Source organism: Elgaria multicarinata, chromosome 2 (genome assembly GCF_023053635.1).
Source record: "Elgaria multicarinata webbii isolate HBS135686 ecotype San Diego chromosome 2, rElgMul1.1.pri, whole genome shotgun sequence".
NCBI classification, from domain to species: Eukaryota; Metazoa; Chordata; class Lepidosauria; order Squamata; family Anguidae; genus Elgaria; species Elgaria multicarinata.
The window spans coordinates 144813028-144829209 of record NC_086172.1 but is presented as its reverse complement, the minus strand read 5'-3'; the positions used below and the strand labels follow the sequence as shown (position 1 = coordinate 144829209).

Genomic DNA, 16182 nt, shown 5'->3' with positions numbered 1-16182 from the left:
TTATCATCATCAGTTTATTGTGCTAGCCAAAGGCCATGACAAATACATCCATAGAAAAGCATACAACTATAAAAGTACACAACAGTTTAAAATAGCCAAGAGAACCATACAGACAAGCTTAAATTTACTGTGACTAAAGCTCTCATTTCACTCAGCACTTTGAGTCTCCGTGGCAGTTTATAGCAATTTTATCAAGTTCTCTCTTCCTAATCTTTTTCGCTGCCAGTGCAAACAGGGCCACCTTATGAGTGACATAACTGTTGGAATCGCTAAGGAGGAAGAGAACTGTTTCTGCTTGGGCATTCATGCCTCCATATGTCAGCAGCGGTTTCAGGAGTCTCTCTCTTGGGTCCCTATACAAAGGGCAAGTTAACATATAGTGTGTTATGTCTTCCACTTGTTGTTGACCACAGATACATAATCTCGATTCAAATGGTACCTTGTGGTAGCGTCCATCCAGCACTGCAGTTGGCATCACTTGAAACCTCAATTCAATGAAAGCATTTCTCAGGGGCAGTGGCCTCAATTTGGACAGATAACATGCTCTATAGTGTTCTGTTTTTAGAAGAGGGAACCACCGAGAGAATTTAGAATTTTTAATAAGTTGCAGGTCCCTCCTGGAATCTACCCGAAAACACCAATCCCTTAGTTGCTTCTTATCCATGCTTAGAGCAAACTTCAATTCAGGGAGATGATAACTATACAAGAGCTTTTGGAATATTACTGTCCAATGACAATTATTATCCATTTCTAGAAAACACTTGGTAGGAAGACGCTCATTTTGCAAGATGGCGATTCGTTTAAAATATTTTAGCTGCGCACTCTCAATTCTTGCCCTAACTGAAGGACTACCAGCTTCTGTGCGCAAAAAAGCTGCAGGGGTACCAGATGGAAGAGAGAAAAGTTTTCGAAGGAAGTTGTTCTGCACAATCTCCAAGGCTTCGGTTGTGGTGTTGTCAGACCCCCAGATTTCAGACCCATAAAGCAGCTGCGTTATTACTTTGGTGTTAAAGATTTTTAGGGCAGGTTCGATCAACTGTCCCCCTTTATTATAATAAAACTTCATTAGAGCCCCTATAGTTTTTTGAGCTTTCAATTTCGCTGCCTCCCTATGCCCTTTCCATGAGAGGGACTCACTAAAGAGAATACCCAGATATCTAAATGAGCGGACCTGGTCAATGACGTGTTGGTCCAAAGTCCATTTGTGTGTAGGTCTGCGGCTGCCGAAGACCATAAGTTGACTATTAGTCAATGGTGTGTTTGATTGACACATCCCCTGCCCTCTCTCCCCCTCAGTCCTCCCGCTGGTATCCCATCAGCCATTATGAGTTCTGCTGGCTTGACTAGAGTGGCTGCCGCCACTTCGTTCACTCTTTCCAGCACTGTGTGCGATGAAATAGTCAACGGTGCCCAACACACAACACGATAACCAACAGTTCAAATAATCAACTCTGTACAGCATTGGCTATTTGCTTTGGTTATTTTGGTTATTCCACCCCTCTCTCAAACAGCCCTTGAATCTTCAAATCGTTCACTTATTTTCCTCTCCAACTTCCAGTCATTCTCTGTTTGACAAGTACCTGGATTACATCCTTAGCAGAGGGGGAAGGAATGCCTTTCTACCCCATTCAGAAGACTTGAGGAAGATCCAGCTATTGAGAGCGATCAGCAGCAATCCCTGTAACAGTAGCTGGTACCTGGCAACTTCCCCACAAGTTACAAGTCCTTTTGACCCCTTTTGTCTTTCCAGACTCCCAATCTCAGATCAGCGCTTATAGGCACCTTTCCCTTACCACACTGGGATTCACTGTTGCATATTAGCTTGCACACATACAAACACATGCCACATACAAACACTAATTTTCATAATACATGAAAGGATGAAAGTTGACCTGGGACATGGAATAATCAAAGCATATTGAATGTTCTTGATTTTTTAAAACTGATAATTCTATGCAAACATTAGGATGCTAGGTTTGATTTTTTTTCCTTTAAAAAAAAAATAGAGCTGTAGAAAGTGTGCGTTTTCTAATTCAAGGTGAGCATAGAGTTTCAGAGGGGAGAGAAATACATTTTTCTTAGTATGCTAGAGATTCTGAAGCCTGCTGACTACAGTTCCCACCATGCTTCCTCCACTCATATTATCGCACTGCAAACTTTGGGGGCTATATTTAGCATGTTTCCATGCTCTTGCCTAAAAACACAAGGCCCATCATGTTCTGCTATTTATGTGCGATGCTTTGTGGCTACATTTGTTTCTCTCCCTTGTAAATCCTTTCAGTAACTTAAAACCCATAGTACAAACAAAATGTATAATTATTACCATAGCTTTCATAGTAGTTTATATTTTATAAGACTATATAAATGGAAGTTCCATGCTGCCATCTACTGGTAGTCATTGGAATTTTGACTTTATGACAGAACCGTAGGCACATGCTCTATCTTTCTCTGCATATAGCAAGTAGGGGTGTGAACTCTGCACTGAAAATCAGGGGGTTCGCTGGACCTCCAAAATCACAATGCAGTTAGGGGGCAGTTTTAAAACTGTCAGAAACCCACAGTGAAGTTAGATCGTTTGGAGTCCCAAATGGATCTGTAGGTCCGAAGGTTGTTTAGGTGATGTGAGGGCACGTTTCATGTTGATGGATGGCTAACTAAACACAGTTCCATATTAGGAAGACGCCAAGGGAGGAAGGGGGGAAGTTTTGAGATTGATATCTGTGGCAATAGCCACAGTCTCCTCCCTGTCCCCCTCTCCAATCACAGTGCTTAAGGGGAGGGATTGCAAATGATATAACCCATTTCCCGTCACCCTGGAACTCATTAATTTGTTAGCTTGTGGAGCGAGAAAGAGTCTAAGTTCCACTCCCCATATACACTATTGATGTTGGCTGAAAGGAAGAATGAACAGCTGAACTGACATGACCCATATATGTAAGTATTTAGTAGCAGTAAGTAAATATGATACCCATAGTTTAAGACTGGATTGGAATAGAGAATTGGACTGTCCTATATTGCCTGCCCAATGGACGATTGCCCACAATGCCTTTTCAATAAGGGTTTGTCTAACTTCCACATTTGTTGGAGATGTAACACATCTAATGCTTCTTTAACTCATATGTTTGGGCAATGCCCCATAGTCGCCCCTTTTGGGGAGGAGGTTATAATAAGGATAAACTTTGTGCAGAAACAAGCTATAATCTGGAACAATCTGTATGCAGATTTATAATACAATAAACAATCTATAATACAGAACAATGTGCATCTCCTCCTAAATTACCTACCGGCTTCTTGAAAGTTAACATATGGTCAGCACAGATGGATCTTCAGAGCCCATAGGACAGCCAAAGGACTTATACTATCACACTGGAAGGACAAATCCACACCTCCCGTAATGCAATGGATTGAGGACCTAATAACACTATCAACTTTTGAACTGGTGTTATATCGACACAACTTGCAAGTGGATAAATACATGGATATCTAGTCTGCTTTTCTTGAAACCTTTGTATAACTCTCTCCCCCCCTTTTTTTTTAAAGAACGGTATACATGATGGAAAATGACAATAATCTTATATATATAATGTATGGTTTCCCCCCTCATTTTCACAATGTATTTTCTGTTCTGTTTTGTTGATATTCACAAAAGAAAATAAAAATTTATTAAAAGTATCTATATAGATCTATCTACTATTGCAGCAAAACCAATCGTCTTCAAGTTTGCCCTCTTTTCTGCAATAGACTTAACAGGACACTGGAGGAAGGGAAAATTCTTAGGGATTCTTAGTTTATCCTTGTATGTTTTTTGAACAAAATGTTTCAAGAGGATCAGATGCAGTGCCAATTCCATTTATTTATTTTGTACATAGATTTCTATCATGCCCTCCTAGAGCCTATGTATTACTCAGGGCAGCTTGCAACAATTTAAAATCACAGTCATAAAAAATAATGAAAATACGTTCACAGTGCAATTCTATACATTTCTACTCAGAAGTAAGGTAAGTGATATAAGATTGCAGTTTTAAAACACAATAAAAACATTAAAAATTCAATAAAAGTAAAGACCATCCACTTGCCCTAACCCCTAAACATCTTGTTTGCATAGATTGGTTGAATCGATGGGCCTTTGTGGCTAGATGAACCTGCTTTTGCAACGTCCTTGAAGAACTAGGAACCCACAGGCTACATTTGTGAACTGTGGGATGTAACATATCAACCTGTCCCTATATATTGGGGTGGGCAATTTGTGGCCATCTAGATGTTTTGGCCTACAACTCCCATCAGCTTGAGCGACCAACTGTCAGGATTTCCCCGGATTTGTCCTGGTTTGTGTTCTATCCTGGGTGTCAGGGGGGATTTTCTGTAGTTTTCTATAATGTCCTGGAATGACACACTTTCCCCTTTAAGGCCACCATTAGAGTGAGGGGGAATCATTTCTGGAGGCATGTCATTCTGGAGGTGCATCATTCCCCACACACACACTGCTCCAATTGAGGCCTTAAAGGAGAAAGCATGTCATTCCCGGACATTATAGAAAAGGCCCTGACTGGAGCAGTAGGGGGGATGACACACTTTAAGGGGCCTTTAAGGTGGTAGGAGGAATGATGCACTTTCTGGAGGCACTGGACAGCTGCTTTCGCACCCACTACCCACCCTCACAAGATGTCCTCTTTTTTCGTTTCCCAAATATGGTCACCCTACATCAGCCCTAGCCAGCATAGCCTATGTGAAGGATCATGGGAGTTGTAGGCCAAAATATCTGGGGGGGGGCACAAGTTGCCCACCCTTGCTATTACATTGACATCACTGTTTTGGAAAATTGGCCTCAAACTCCTATGAGCTCTCAAACGCCATTCAAAGTTTTCAGGACAGGATTCTCAGATTTATTCTCTGCTGAATGAGCATTTATGGCAGGCAACCTCTGCTGTACCTGGGAAGTTCAGCATCACACTATGAGCCACTATGTTTAACTGTTGTTGTTTATTTGTACTTGGTTTTAATCCCCATATTATATTATGAGTATTCTGATGTGAACTACATGAACACAAAATTCGTCTGAAAGCAATTACAGCAAAGCTAGTACAAACGAATGGAGACACAAAGATATAAATTACTATTTACGTTGTTCTAGTAACCCATGTACATATTTTCTGTAACATATTCAAATGATTAAGACGTATTTTAACTAATTAATTAATTAATTAATTAGAACACATATAACTCCCTTCTCTTATTTGGAGTTCAGGGGCATATACAACACAAATTAATATCATAATTCAAAATAACACTGCTTTTATTAATTTCATTTAATGTTTCCTATTCAGTTATGTTATAATTCACATATAATTAAAAACTGTGACAAGAATATTAGTGTAAACTACATACTACAAACAGTAGCAAAACACAAAAGGTCTTCATCATTAACTGGAAATGCCTCTATAATGTAAGCCATCTTGTTACTATATATTGAAAGGTAGCTTTTTACCCAGTGCTAATAAGCTCTTGGATGCTGATGGCTTTCTTGTAATCAGTGATAGCTTCTTTAATTAAACCCATTTTGCCACGAATATCAGCTCTAAGCTTAAACATCAGGGCATCATAAGGCTGAATTGACAGTGCTGTAAAAAAATAGTATTTTTATTAGGTGACATTTCAGAATAAATAATAACCATATGCTAAAAACTTATCCAAAAGTACATGGATAATTTGGATGTAATGACTTAAGTATTATTTGTTTAATTTCAGTTTTAGTCTGTCTCATAGGTTCAATAATAACAACAACAACAACAACAATATATTTATTTATTACCGCCTCTCCCTCTGGATCGAGGCGGGGAACAACATCAAATACAAAAATACTATAAAATACATAAAATTGATTGAAAACATATAAAGCTAATACATTATTAAAATAACAGCCAGACATCTTAAAATTCGACTGAGTAGGCCTGCCAGAAGAGATCAGTCTTCATAGCTTTTTTAAATTCAGAAAGACTGTTAAGTTGGAGACTCTCTCCCAGCAGGCCATTCCACAGTCTGGGAGCGGCAGAAGAGAAGGTCCTCTGGTTAACGGTTGTCAGCCTAGGTTTCGCTGACTGAAGTAAATTCTTCCCAGAGGATCTGAGATTGTGGGGCGGATTGTATGGGAGAAGGCCACAGGACTGTATGGGAGACATGATAGCACTCTTCAAATACTTAAAAGGTTGTCACACAGAGGAGGGCCAGGATCTCTTCTCGATCCTCCCAGAGTGCAGGACACGGAATAACGGGCTCAAGTTAAAGGAAGCCAGATTCCAGCTGGACATCAGGAAAAACGTCCTGACTGTTAGAGCAGTACGACAATGGAATCAGTTACCTAGGGAGGTTGTGAGCTCTCCCACACTAGAGGCATTCAAGAGGCAGCTGGACGAGCATCTGTCAGGGATGCTTTAGGGTGGATTCCTGCATTGAGCAGGGGGTTAGACTCGATGGCCTTGTAGGCCCCTTCCAACTCTGCTATTCTATGATTCTAGGTAACCTGGACCCAAACCATGTAGAAACTAAACAGCTCAATATGAGCTTAACCCCAATTACTAAAAACCCAATTAAAAGAGATCGTGCATTGTTATGAGAAGGTCCTCTGGGCTGTAATTTTGTGAATCTCCAGGAGGAAAATGCTCTGTAATATGTTGAAATCAATAAATCCCATTGGCTGTGATTCAGAGATCTTTGCACACAGAAGCTAGGTGCTACACACAACGATCTCCCCCCATTAAACAAATTATCAGTGCTGAAGGCTTTGACAGTGTTTATTACCTACTTGTAATGGGGATAAAGAGACACAAACATTAGGAATCGGTTTGCCCACCTGTCAAAGCTGACAGTGCTGGCCACCTATGAATGATTGGTGCTGGAGCACTCAGCATGCACACTTAGACGTTGGATGAGGTCACATTCCCCACCTCAGGCAGCACTCTTGGGTTTGCGACAAGTGATTTGATCTGTCAAAACTGACACTGCTGACCAGCTATGCATGATTGGTGCTGGAGCACTGTGCAGGTACATTTAGATGTTGGATGAACTGACAAATCCCTACCTCATGCAACTCTCCACAGATTGCTGCTCTGGGTCACAGAGGAAAGTAAGCAAATGAAAATAGGTATGTAGATCTCCAAATACTAGTACCTTTTGAAATGTCCTCCTCAGCTTGCTCATATTGTTGTAATGTGCTGTACAGATTTGCCTTGTTATAATATATTGCTGCAGAGAAAGGAGAGAGGCTAATTGCCTTCTCAAAATCTTCTTTTGCCTCTTCAAAGTTTTTCAATAGTGTATTTGTGATAGCTCGATTCAGGAATGCAGATTCATTTTTTGGATCAAGCGTCAGTGCCTTGGAATAATGCTTATTTGCCTATAAAATTAATTGTTTTATAAATAACTACTAACATGGGAAATACATATACAATGACATTGTTTTAACCTGTTATTAATACAGTGAGCAAAGTACTTCAACAAGAAAGATGGTTCTGTTCCACTCTCCAATAAGTATACTTTTGACTGGGAGCTTTTCTACATAAGGCTGTTAATCACAATATCTACTTTAGATTTTGTTGCAGAATTGCGATTCTGAGCTCTACATAAAGAGCATTTCCTTTTCTGCTTTTCTTCTGTATAACCTCTTGGTGGAGGTGTGCAATAGCAAAATAGCAGAAATATACAAGTAGATAGGGGTGTCACAAGTGTCCGACTGGATCAGAGAGGATAACAGATCCCCTGCATCCAGTCCCTAGACCCAGTTGGGCACACTGAGTGCAAACATGAACCCGCACCCAAGCACTTGCAAAGTCCCTGCGAGCACTCGACAGCCACCCACCCTGGCTGCCAAAATTGCACACTCCCCCTTCCCCCACATTAGTAGCGGCCACCATTAATGCAGCAGGGGGAAATACACAATTTCTGGAGTCTCCGGAAATAGTGCACTTCCCCCCGAGGTGTTAATGGCAGCCGCCATTAATGCATGGGGGGGAAGTGTGCGATTTCTGGATCCCCCCCAAATTGTGTTCTTTGCCTCACTATGTCAATAGCAGCCACAAAGGCCCCATTAAATTGACGGCCACCATTGACACAGCAGGGCAAAGTGAACAATTTCTGAAGGCTCCAGAAATTATGCACTTTTCTCTGTTGCATTAATGGCAGCCACCGTTAACACAGTGGAGGGAAGTGCGCGATTTCAGCCGCCAGGGCAGTGGGCTGCTAAGTGCTTGCTGGGCCAAGCTGAGCCTCAGAAGAGGCTTGTGTGGCCTGACGAGCAGGGGGCAGACAGGGTGGCAATTTCGCCCACCTCTACAAGTAGAAACACTGCTTTTAGAAATAATACCCCATTTTCCCCTGTTTTAAGAAAACCCAGGAATGTGCTCTGAAAAAACAAGTGAAAGTGGAGCACACCGTCGTCTAAAGAAAATGTAAACAACCATGAGTAAAAAATCACAAGTGCAGAATAAATGCCTTGTTTAGAAAAGCTCTCATTCTTTTATTTCTTAGTATTCTAATTAATGCCATTCACAAACAGTTGCATTCCTGTTTTCTCTGTTGTCGTATTTTTTCAAGTACTGATTAATGTACATTTTTACAATTCTACTTCAATAACACACCAGGCATCAGCTATGAACTGGCTGTAGTGTTATTGTCTCAGCTGGACCAAAGAAATAGTCTGCAACATTGTTGGTGACTGTCTGTCTCACCTCTCTAGGCCAAGCAGCACCCACCCTTTTACCACTGCCATTATTTTAAAATGTAAAAAATGTAGTAGTGAAACTGACACACACACACACCCCCGCACAAATAGTAGGATCTAGCAAAATCTTCTCCATTCCCCTCTAGCCTAATCCTTGTTCAGAGTGATCTTTCTGTTCAGTCTAGAGGAGTATGCTTTAAGACTAAAGTATTTTACTAAAAATTGTGGTGTATATTTTTGAAAGAGGAAAATATGCCTAGCTGAAATGATAGCTGCATCCAAGGAAAAGCATTCAATAAAGTTTGTGAGCATAGAATCAAATACAAACCTGTGAGAACTGCCTGTTAAGGAAGTAGATATTTGCTGCATTGAAATATGCCAAAGCATAGCTGGGGTCAACAGTGATGGCCTGCTGATAGTCCTTCATGGCACAGTTTAAAAATCCCATAAACTGGTTAATGACACCTCGATTTGTAAGCAATTCTGCACTGGCAGTTATCTGGAATACATTCAGAGAAGTACGTTTCCAAGAATAAAATTCATAAAGAAAATATTTAATATTAACAAAAAGTATATCTTAATCTGGATAGCTTCAAATTATAAATAGGGAGATTTTTATGCACAGGAAGACCCTGGATGTGCAGTTTCATTTCCTGTCTTCCATACTTTTTTGTATGAATGAAAATGAACTTAGAAGAGCAACCTACCTTAAATAATACAGGGAGCACTTGTTGGATGGCAAAGGAGTAGAAGTTGGAGAGGAACGTAAGTGAAGGATTTGAAGATTCATGGGCTGACTGAGAGAGGGATGGTGTGTGTCTGTGTGTCTGTGCGCACGTGCGTAGGACACGTAGAAAATGATGCATAGAGAGGGAAGGGTGTAAATTTACAAGCAAGGAAGGATATTGTACAATTAAAGCTTAAAACAGAGCAAATATTTACCTTTAGTGCAGCATTTGTATCTTGAAAGGCAGCAAAATAATCACCCATCTGAAGACAGACTATAGCTCTCCCATCATAAGCTAAGTGACATTTTGGATCAATAAGAATGGCTGCTGTGAACTGGGCCCAAGCTTTCTGAAACTTTCCAAGAGCCTAAAATAATTGAACACAATTATTAACAAAATGAGATTCTGGCCTTAGCTAGACCTAAGGTTTATTCTGGGATCGTCCTGGAGTTGTCCCTGCCTGCTCCCGGGATATCCTGTGTGTCATTTACATGAACAGGGATGACCCCGGGACGATCCCGGGATAAACCTTAGGTCTAGCTAAGGCCATAGTAATAGGTCCTCCTCTGGGAGCTCCCACCAAGAAAGTGAAGTGGGTGGCTACTAAGAAGATGACAGTTTCTGATGTGTCACAATTCCTGTCAGCCTCCAAACTCGGAGGCGATCTTTGCCTCTGTGCTTCTGCCCACCCTGTATTTCTGCTATTTCACCCATCTACCAGTGAGGAAGGGAAGGAGGCTGAGGCAGCCACTGGAAACAGCAGGATATTTTGCTGAATGATCCATTACCTGCAAATTGTACCCTAAGCAAAGTCTGGCCTTTATGCATGTTGGATTCAGATGTACTGCTTTCAAGAAATCTTTCCGGGCTTGTATATTGCCTTGTTCATGACCAAATTCCATGTATGAATTCCCTCGTCCAATATAGCCATCCAGAGAAAAGGGATCTAGTTTAAGAAGCTTAGAAAATGAATGCACGGCCTCTTCATACTTCTGAAGTCTAAAATCAATATACATTTGAAGGTTGTTGTTTTATTAGCAATATTTGAAGTTGTATAATTCAACAAGGAAACAAGCAATGGTGCAGCAAACAAGGTTATCACCAGTTCATTCACATATCTCTAATCTCTGACACATTCTCACATGGCTTGCTTTGTCAAGGTTTATAATATATATTGATGTAGCTATCAAAATTGCCTTTTCAATTTTCAGTCACAGATTGCACCAGTCAAGTGAGTTGGGTCAGCTGCTCACCAGAGTTTGTTGTTTCATCCAAATCAGCAAACTATGGTTTGTGCTTGCTCTGCAAACCAATATTGGAAGTATTAAAAACAGTTTGCTGGTTCAGGTGAATGTCAAAACACATGAATTTCATATAAGTTTTGCTTATATTAGCTTCAGCTATTGGATGGTATTGAAATGTAATAAATAAATAAATAAATAAATAAATAAATAAATAAATAAATAAGGGTTTTGCAAAGCATTTAATAGGAGACATGTTCTGGATTGATGTGTATGAGTATTGTGTGTGCATTGCATAAGTGAGTTAAATACTTGGGATAGATGACAGTTTTTACATTGTTCTCCCAACACAAGAGATGTAGAATTAAAAGGTATCTTTTATTATTTATTTATTACATTTCTATATTGTCCAATAGCTGAAACACTCTTGCACCGTCTGTTCATGTAAGAAGGTAAACATAATCTAACAAAGAGTTCTCTGTATCAGAGAATTTTCCATTTTGCCCAAAGAAATCTTCAGTACAGCTTACAAGGAGATTCTATAATACTCATACATACAAGGTACACATGAGGGTCCTGGGTATGCCCTCACAGAATTGAGGCAAGACTGCAAATAATTTCCTCTTGAATGAATATCCTCTCTACTGCATAACCAGGATAGGAATGGTAAGCATTATTCCTATTACAGGCTGTGCCACAACAGCCCCCATCTAACACTATCAGAGAATGAGCTTCAAAAATCAGAAGCTAAAGCATAAGTTACCTATATAGTAGGTACTAATATCCGCTGGAAGAAGCAAAAAAGAAAAAAGAAACATTGTAAAATATATTTTGTAGTACTAATACCAACTGTTGAGTAATTGAGCCACTTATACATCCTTAGACAAACTTGAATTACTCCGTTTGTCAAAATAGCATTTAGACAACCATATATCAAGCCTATTGATTTTTCAGATCTGTGAACAAGTCTAACAGGCTCTCTGTGGAATGCTGTTTCCTAGCCATCACTAGGAAAGTGAGCAAAACCACAATGAACCATTGCACAACGAAAGTGGATAATGAGAAGATGTATAGCTCCTTTTTATTTATTAATTACATTTCTATACCACCCAATAGCTGGAGCTCTCTGGGTGGTTCACAAAAATTAAAAACATTCAAAGTATAAAACAACAGTATAAAACCATAATATAAAATACAATATAAAAGCTCAACCAGATAAAAACAGCAGCAATGCAAAATTACAAATTTAAAACACAGTTAAAATTCATTTATAGACTATAAATTTATTCATAGACTGTTAAAATGCTGGGAGAAATATAAAATGCTCCTGAGAAATATAAAATCTTTTTTCTTTATATCAAGGGCAGACCTATCATATAGCAGAGTGAAGCAGCCTGCTAAAGGTACCATCGCAAGGCCAGGATAGAAGAAGACTAGTTGGTGCTTGAACGCTGATGCACCAGTGGTGATGCACCAATAGGTTTTTTTTACATATTGGCCTTAGCTGAAGATGGGGGTGAGGGTAGTTCAATTTAGGCTCCATTTCAGGCAGTAAAATGTCTTGAACTATCACTGCTTTTTGTTCACTTTCTTCCACTTCTACTACATAAACTCTTCTGTAAGCTTTATTCTAAACCAGTGGTTCCCAAAGTGGGTGGTACCGCCCCCTTGGGGGCGGTGGGATTGCATAGGGAGGCATTAAGAGGCAAGGGGGTGGCAGAGGGGTGCTAAGAGGCAAAGGGGTGGCAGGAGGGCTCTCAAGGTGGTCTTTTCTGAGAAACGCCTCTCCAGAAGGTCTTAAAACCCAGGGACATTTTTATGGGAGAAGGTAGTTTGGTCCCAAGCCATATAGGGGAAGAATCCACACATGTATTAATACTGTTTAGGAAGAGTCCTTTTAACGTTGAATTGAAATGTTTCAAAAGCACCAAAACGCTAATGAAGAGACATACCCTGCTTGGTGTGCCCTGCCATGCCAGCTGCAAAACAGAGGCATCCGCTCTCTTTTCCCTCCCTCCCTCGGCAAGCCTGTGGCGGGTGCTTCAGATTTTGAATAAATATTCAATTAATTGTTACTGTTCTGAATGTTATTTTTATTATCTTCCTTAGTGGGTCGTTGAAAACCACTATTCTGAATAATGATTTTTATAGTGTAGGGCAGGGTAGCCATGAGTTTGTGGAACCAAGGGGTTGGTTACCTGAAAAAGTTTGGGAACCACTGTTCTAAACTGTGACATCAAAACATATTCCAGATTTGTTCTGATCAATATTTAATATTACCTATGGTAGCAGAGTCCAATAACTTTACATAGTCGAGTGTCTTTTGGTTTACTCCGTCCCACGTCTGAAAAGTCCTAAAAATAGAGAAAGAGAACACAAGTGATTCACTTGACACTGATGTCTCAGGCAACATACAACATACTTCAGTTAGAGTGCACCCCTATTGGATTTGCCATGGGTACTCATAAGCCTTTGAACTTGGAGGCTTATGAATATCCAGTGCTCTGCATTTTAGCTAGGTGGGTGTTTTAGTCCACCTAAGAGAATCTTTAGGGAGGGAAGGAATCTGGGGCAGCTCTGTTAGGACTAAAAGACCCAGGAAAAGTGTGGCTGCATGGAGAGTAAGTTATAAGCAAGCACAATTTGTGACAATGCACAACATCATGACTGATTACAGGGCACATCATATAAGGCACCAGCCTTAGCTTCCAATTTCCGGGCTTTGTGGATTTTGGACAAGATGAGAAAGCCTTATCTTCCTGACTTTTAAACAGGCAGTTTTTTTTATGATTGAATTTTTTATTGTTCACTGCTCTGGAATCTGTTTAAATGTGGAGCTGTATAGAAATGCTGTAAGTAAATAAATAAATAAATTACAAAATCAAAAAATGGTACATAGGGGGAGGGCAGGGGTGATTCTATACCTCTAGTGCATTATCATGTAGGTCCAATTCTGTATAGAGTAATGCACGGTTGATCAAGACTTTCAAGACAGTGTCATCGCTTGCCTCAAGAAGAAGAACAATCCCATAATCTTTCAATGCCTATAAAATCAGAGGTCACATAGTTAATTGTTGGAAAGTGTAAAACAAGGCATGTGTTTTACAGAGTAAGGAATTATCTCCTTTACAAAGACATTCCAGTCTCCCTACCTGATTAAAGACCTGTATGCTTTACAGATGGAAAAAAGTCTCCAGAAATTTTGTTTCTACAATATAACTTTACTAGGGTTTATAACAGAGAAAGAAGGTATTTTCCACATTTTAGCAAAGTTCAGAGAAAATAATTAAATTTCAAGATTTTGTCCTAGCATTAGTTTCAATGAACCAAGGTTACTATAAAGATATGCTATAAGGATTGATGTAATAAAATTCAGGTTAGACATTAAAAATATACTATGCTTATTCAAGAAGCAAGTCATTCTCCCTTCCTATGACTTCGTCAAATGAAGAGTAAATCCAGACATTCCCCTCTCCAAATGCTATGATCCAGGAAAGAAGAGAACCTGGACTATACCATTATGGGTGAGGGGAGTGCCTTGATTTACTCTTCTAAGGAGCTGGATTTATAGTCAATACATTGCAATTCCCCAGTTCGATCACAAAATGATTGATCTGCTCAGTAAAAAATTAGTCTTAGAACTCTGACATTAACTGATATGGTTACTCATGTCTGATAAAGTTACATTTGACCTTTACTCCTAATATTTCAAATGTTGTCTTTAAAAAAAGATGAAGAATGTGAGGATGTTATTAGAAATAGGCTTTCTTTTGACATGCTGTAGACTTGGGTTGCAAAATCTAGCAAGTCTTTTATGAACCAACTCTCAAAATATTAATCAAATTGGTTTCTAGAAGAAATATAGTTCATACATTCATGCCTTAGGACATACATACTAAAATCTGGTGGTTTTTGTTGTCCAATAGTTATGAATGACCAGAACAAAGCGAAACATCCATAAAAGTGAATTCAAAGACAGAACTATCATTTGTCATTCAACATATGAAATATGGTTTTGCAGTCATCTGTGTGCCTCATTGCAAATTTGCTTCTTAGGTATATTAGAATCTGTTGGCACACTTCTTGGCATGAAAGCCTGGGAGATACTCTTCCCCAGTATTTTGTGTGACATAGTGCTGTAACTTTAAGAAGCCTAGCCTAGCATCCAGTGTAGGCAAGGCTGAAGGGAACTACTTCAACTGGAATGGCTAAAGAGACCAAAGCAAGTGATCGTACCATGAGGTCATGAGTACCTGGTCACTTATTCAAGCCAAAGATTAGTAGTATGATTCAATCAACCACACTAGATTGAATGACTCATGGTTAAATAGGGATGTATGGATTTTGTAAAATCTGTTCTAACTTTCACAGATTGTTCCGTTGTCCATGCATTGACAGAATGGGACTTTTTACGATTTCCTGAATTTGTGCAAACTTGCACTTGTGCAAAGCCCCCCCCCCAAATGCGCACTTTCATGCTTTAGTCTATGTGCATTTTCAGACAGTCTTTTTGTGTGTGTGTATTTTTCTACAACTCAATTTGCGTAGAAGTATGAAAGTTTTTTAAAAAAATGTTCTGCAAGTCCATAGAATCTGTGTAACTCAGGATAAGCTGGCCTGCTGTGGAATCCATGGGTTGGACTCACAGAAATCTGAACTCATTTGATTCTATTGTGGATTTCTCCAACATCCCCATAGTTAACTTAGGTGAAGTAATCAGGAACCAAAGCATGAATACACCATAGGCATAAAGGTCTCATGCTTCCATGGTGCTGCATAATTAGTGATAAGTGTGGTAGTTGGGAAAGGTTCCCCACCCCTGAGCCCTGCAGTCTCAGAGACATACTGGGCCAGACTGCATGACATGACAGCCCATCATGGGTTAATTTATCCATGAGGAGCTGTGGCACATGCCAGCCACCATTGTAAATATTAAGGTAAATTAACAAATAAATTAACCGATGATGGACTGGTGTGTCATCCAAACAAGGTCACTGCCTTGATTAGATTTAGCTTATCCTGATTAATATTGGAGAAAGGATCCACCCTATTGAGACTATGGCTTGCTCCAACCAAAGTAATCTCTCCCTCTTTTGTCTACTTTATCTATAGTTAGTCCTGAGCTTTTGTCTACTTTATCTATGGTTAGTCCCTTTTGTGTCCATTGTAAGAACCTAGGGCTTGAGAATGTTCTTTACCTCTCCAAAGGTCTTTGGTTGTGTGAACAGCTCAGTGCCCCTTGCTGAAATCACTTTAAGCCGCAGAACCCAGTGTTCTATACGAGAGCCTCAACCACCTTATTTCCAGAACACCTTGTCTAGCTGCCTAGTTCCCTGCTCTAGCTGAAGTGGTGACCAACCTACAGCCTTTTTCAAGGCTTCCTTTGACATAACCTCAGAGGTTTCCATGCACCCCAGCACTGTCTTCAGGAACAATGCTGGACAGGTATCTTTCAATCCTGCCCTATGTTTTGGAGGTCCTTTCCCTATGAATTGTAACC

The 16182-nt window shown here is 39.8% G+C and overlaps 1 protein-coding gene across 1 annotated transcript in view; it reads right to left on the bottom strand.

Moving 5' to 3' along the window:
* Positions 1-5437: 5437 nt before the first annotated feature.
* The window catches only part of TTC6 (tetratricopeptide repeat domain 6), a 113338-nt gene continuing 102593 nt past the window's right edge, over positions 5438-16182 (bottom strand). Inside the window, exons 24-30 of the mRNA XM_063118473.1 lie at positions 13607-13726; positions 12963-13036; positions 10230-10440; positions 9656-9808; positions 9042-9212; positions 7165-7390; positions 5438-5618 (exon numbers count right to left, since the gene is read on the bottom strand). Coding sequence (XP_062974543.1) covers positions 5482-5618; positions 7165-7390; positions 9042-9212; positions 9656-9808; positions 10230-10440; positions 12963-13036; positions 13607-13726 — 1092 coding nt within the window. The 3' untranslated portion in view covers positions 5438-5481. The remainder of the gene's footprint in view (positions 5619-7164; positions 7391-9041; positions 9213-9655; positions 9809-10229; positions 10441-12962; positions 13037-13606; positions 13727-16182) is intronic.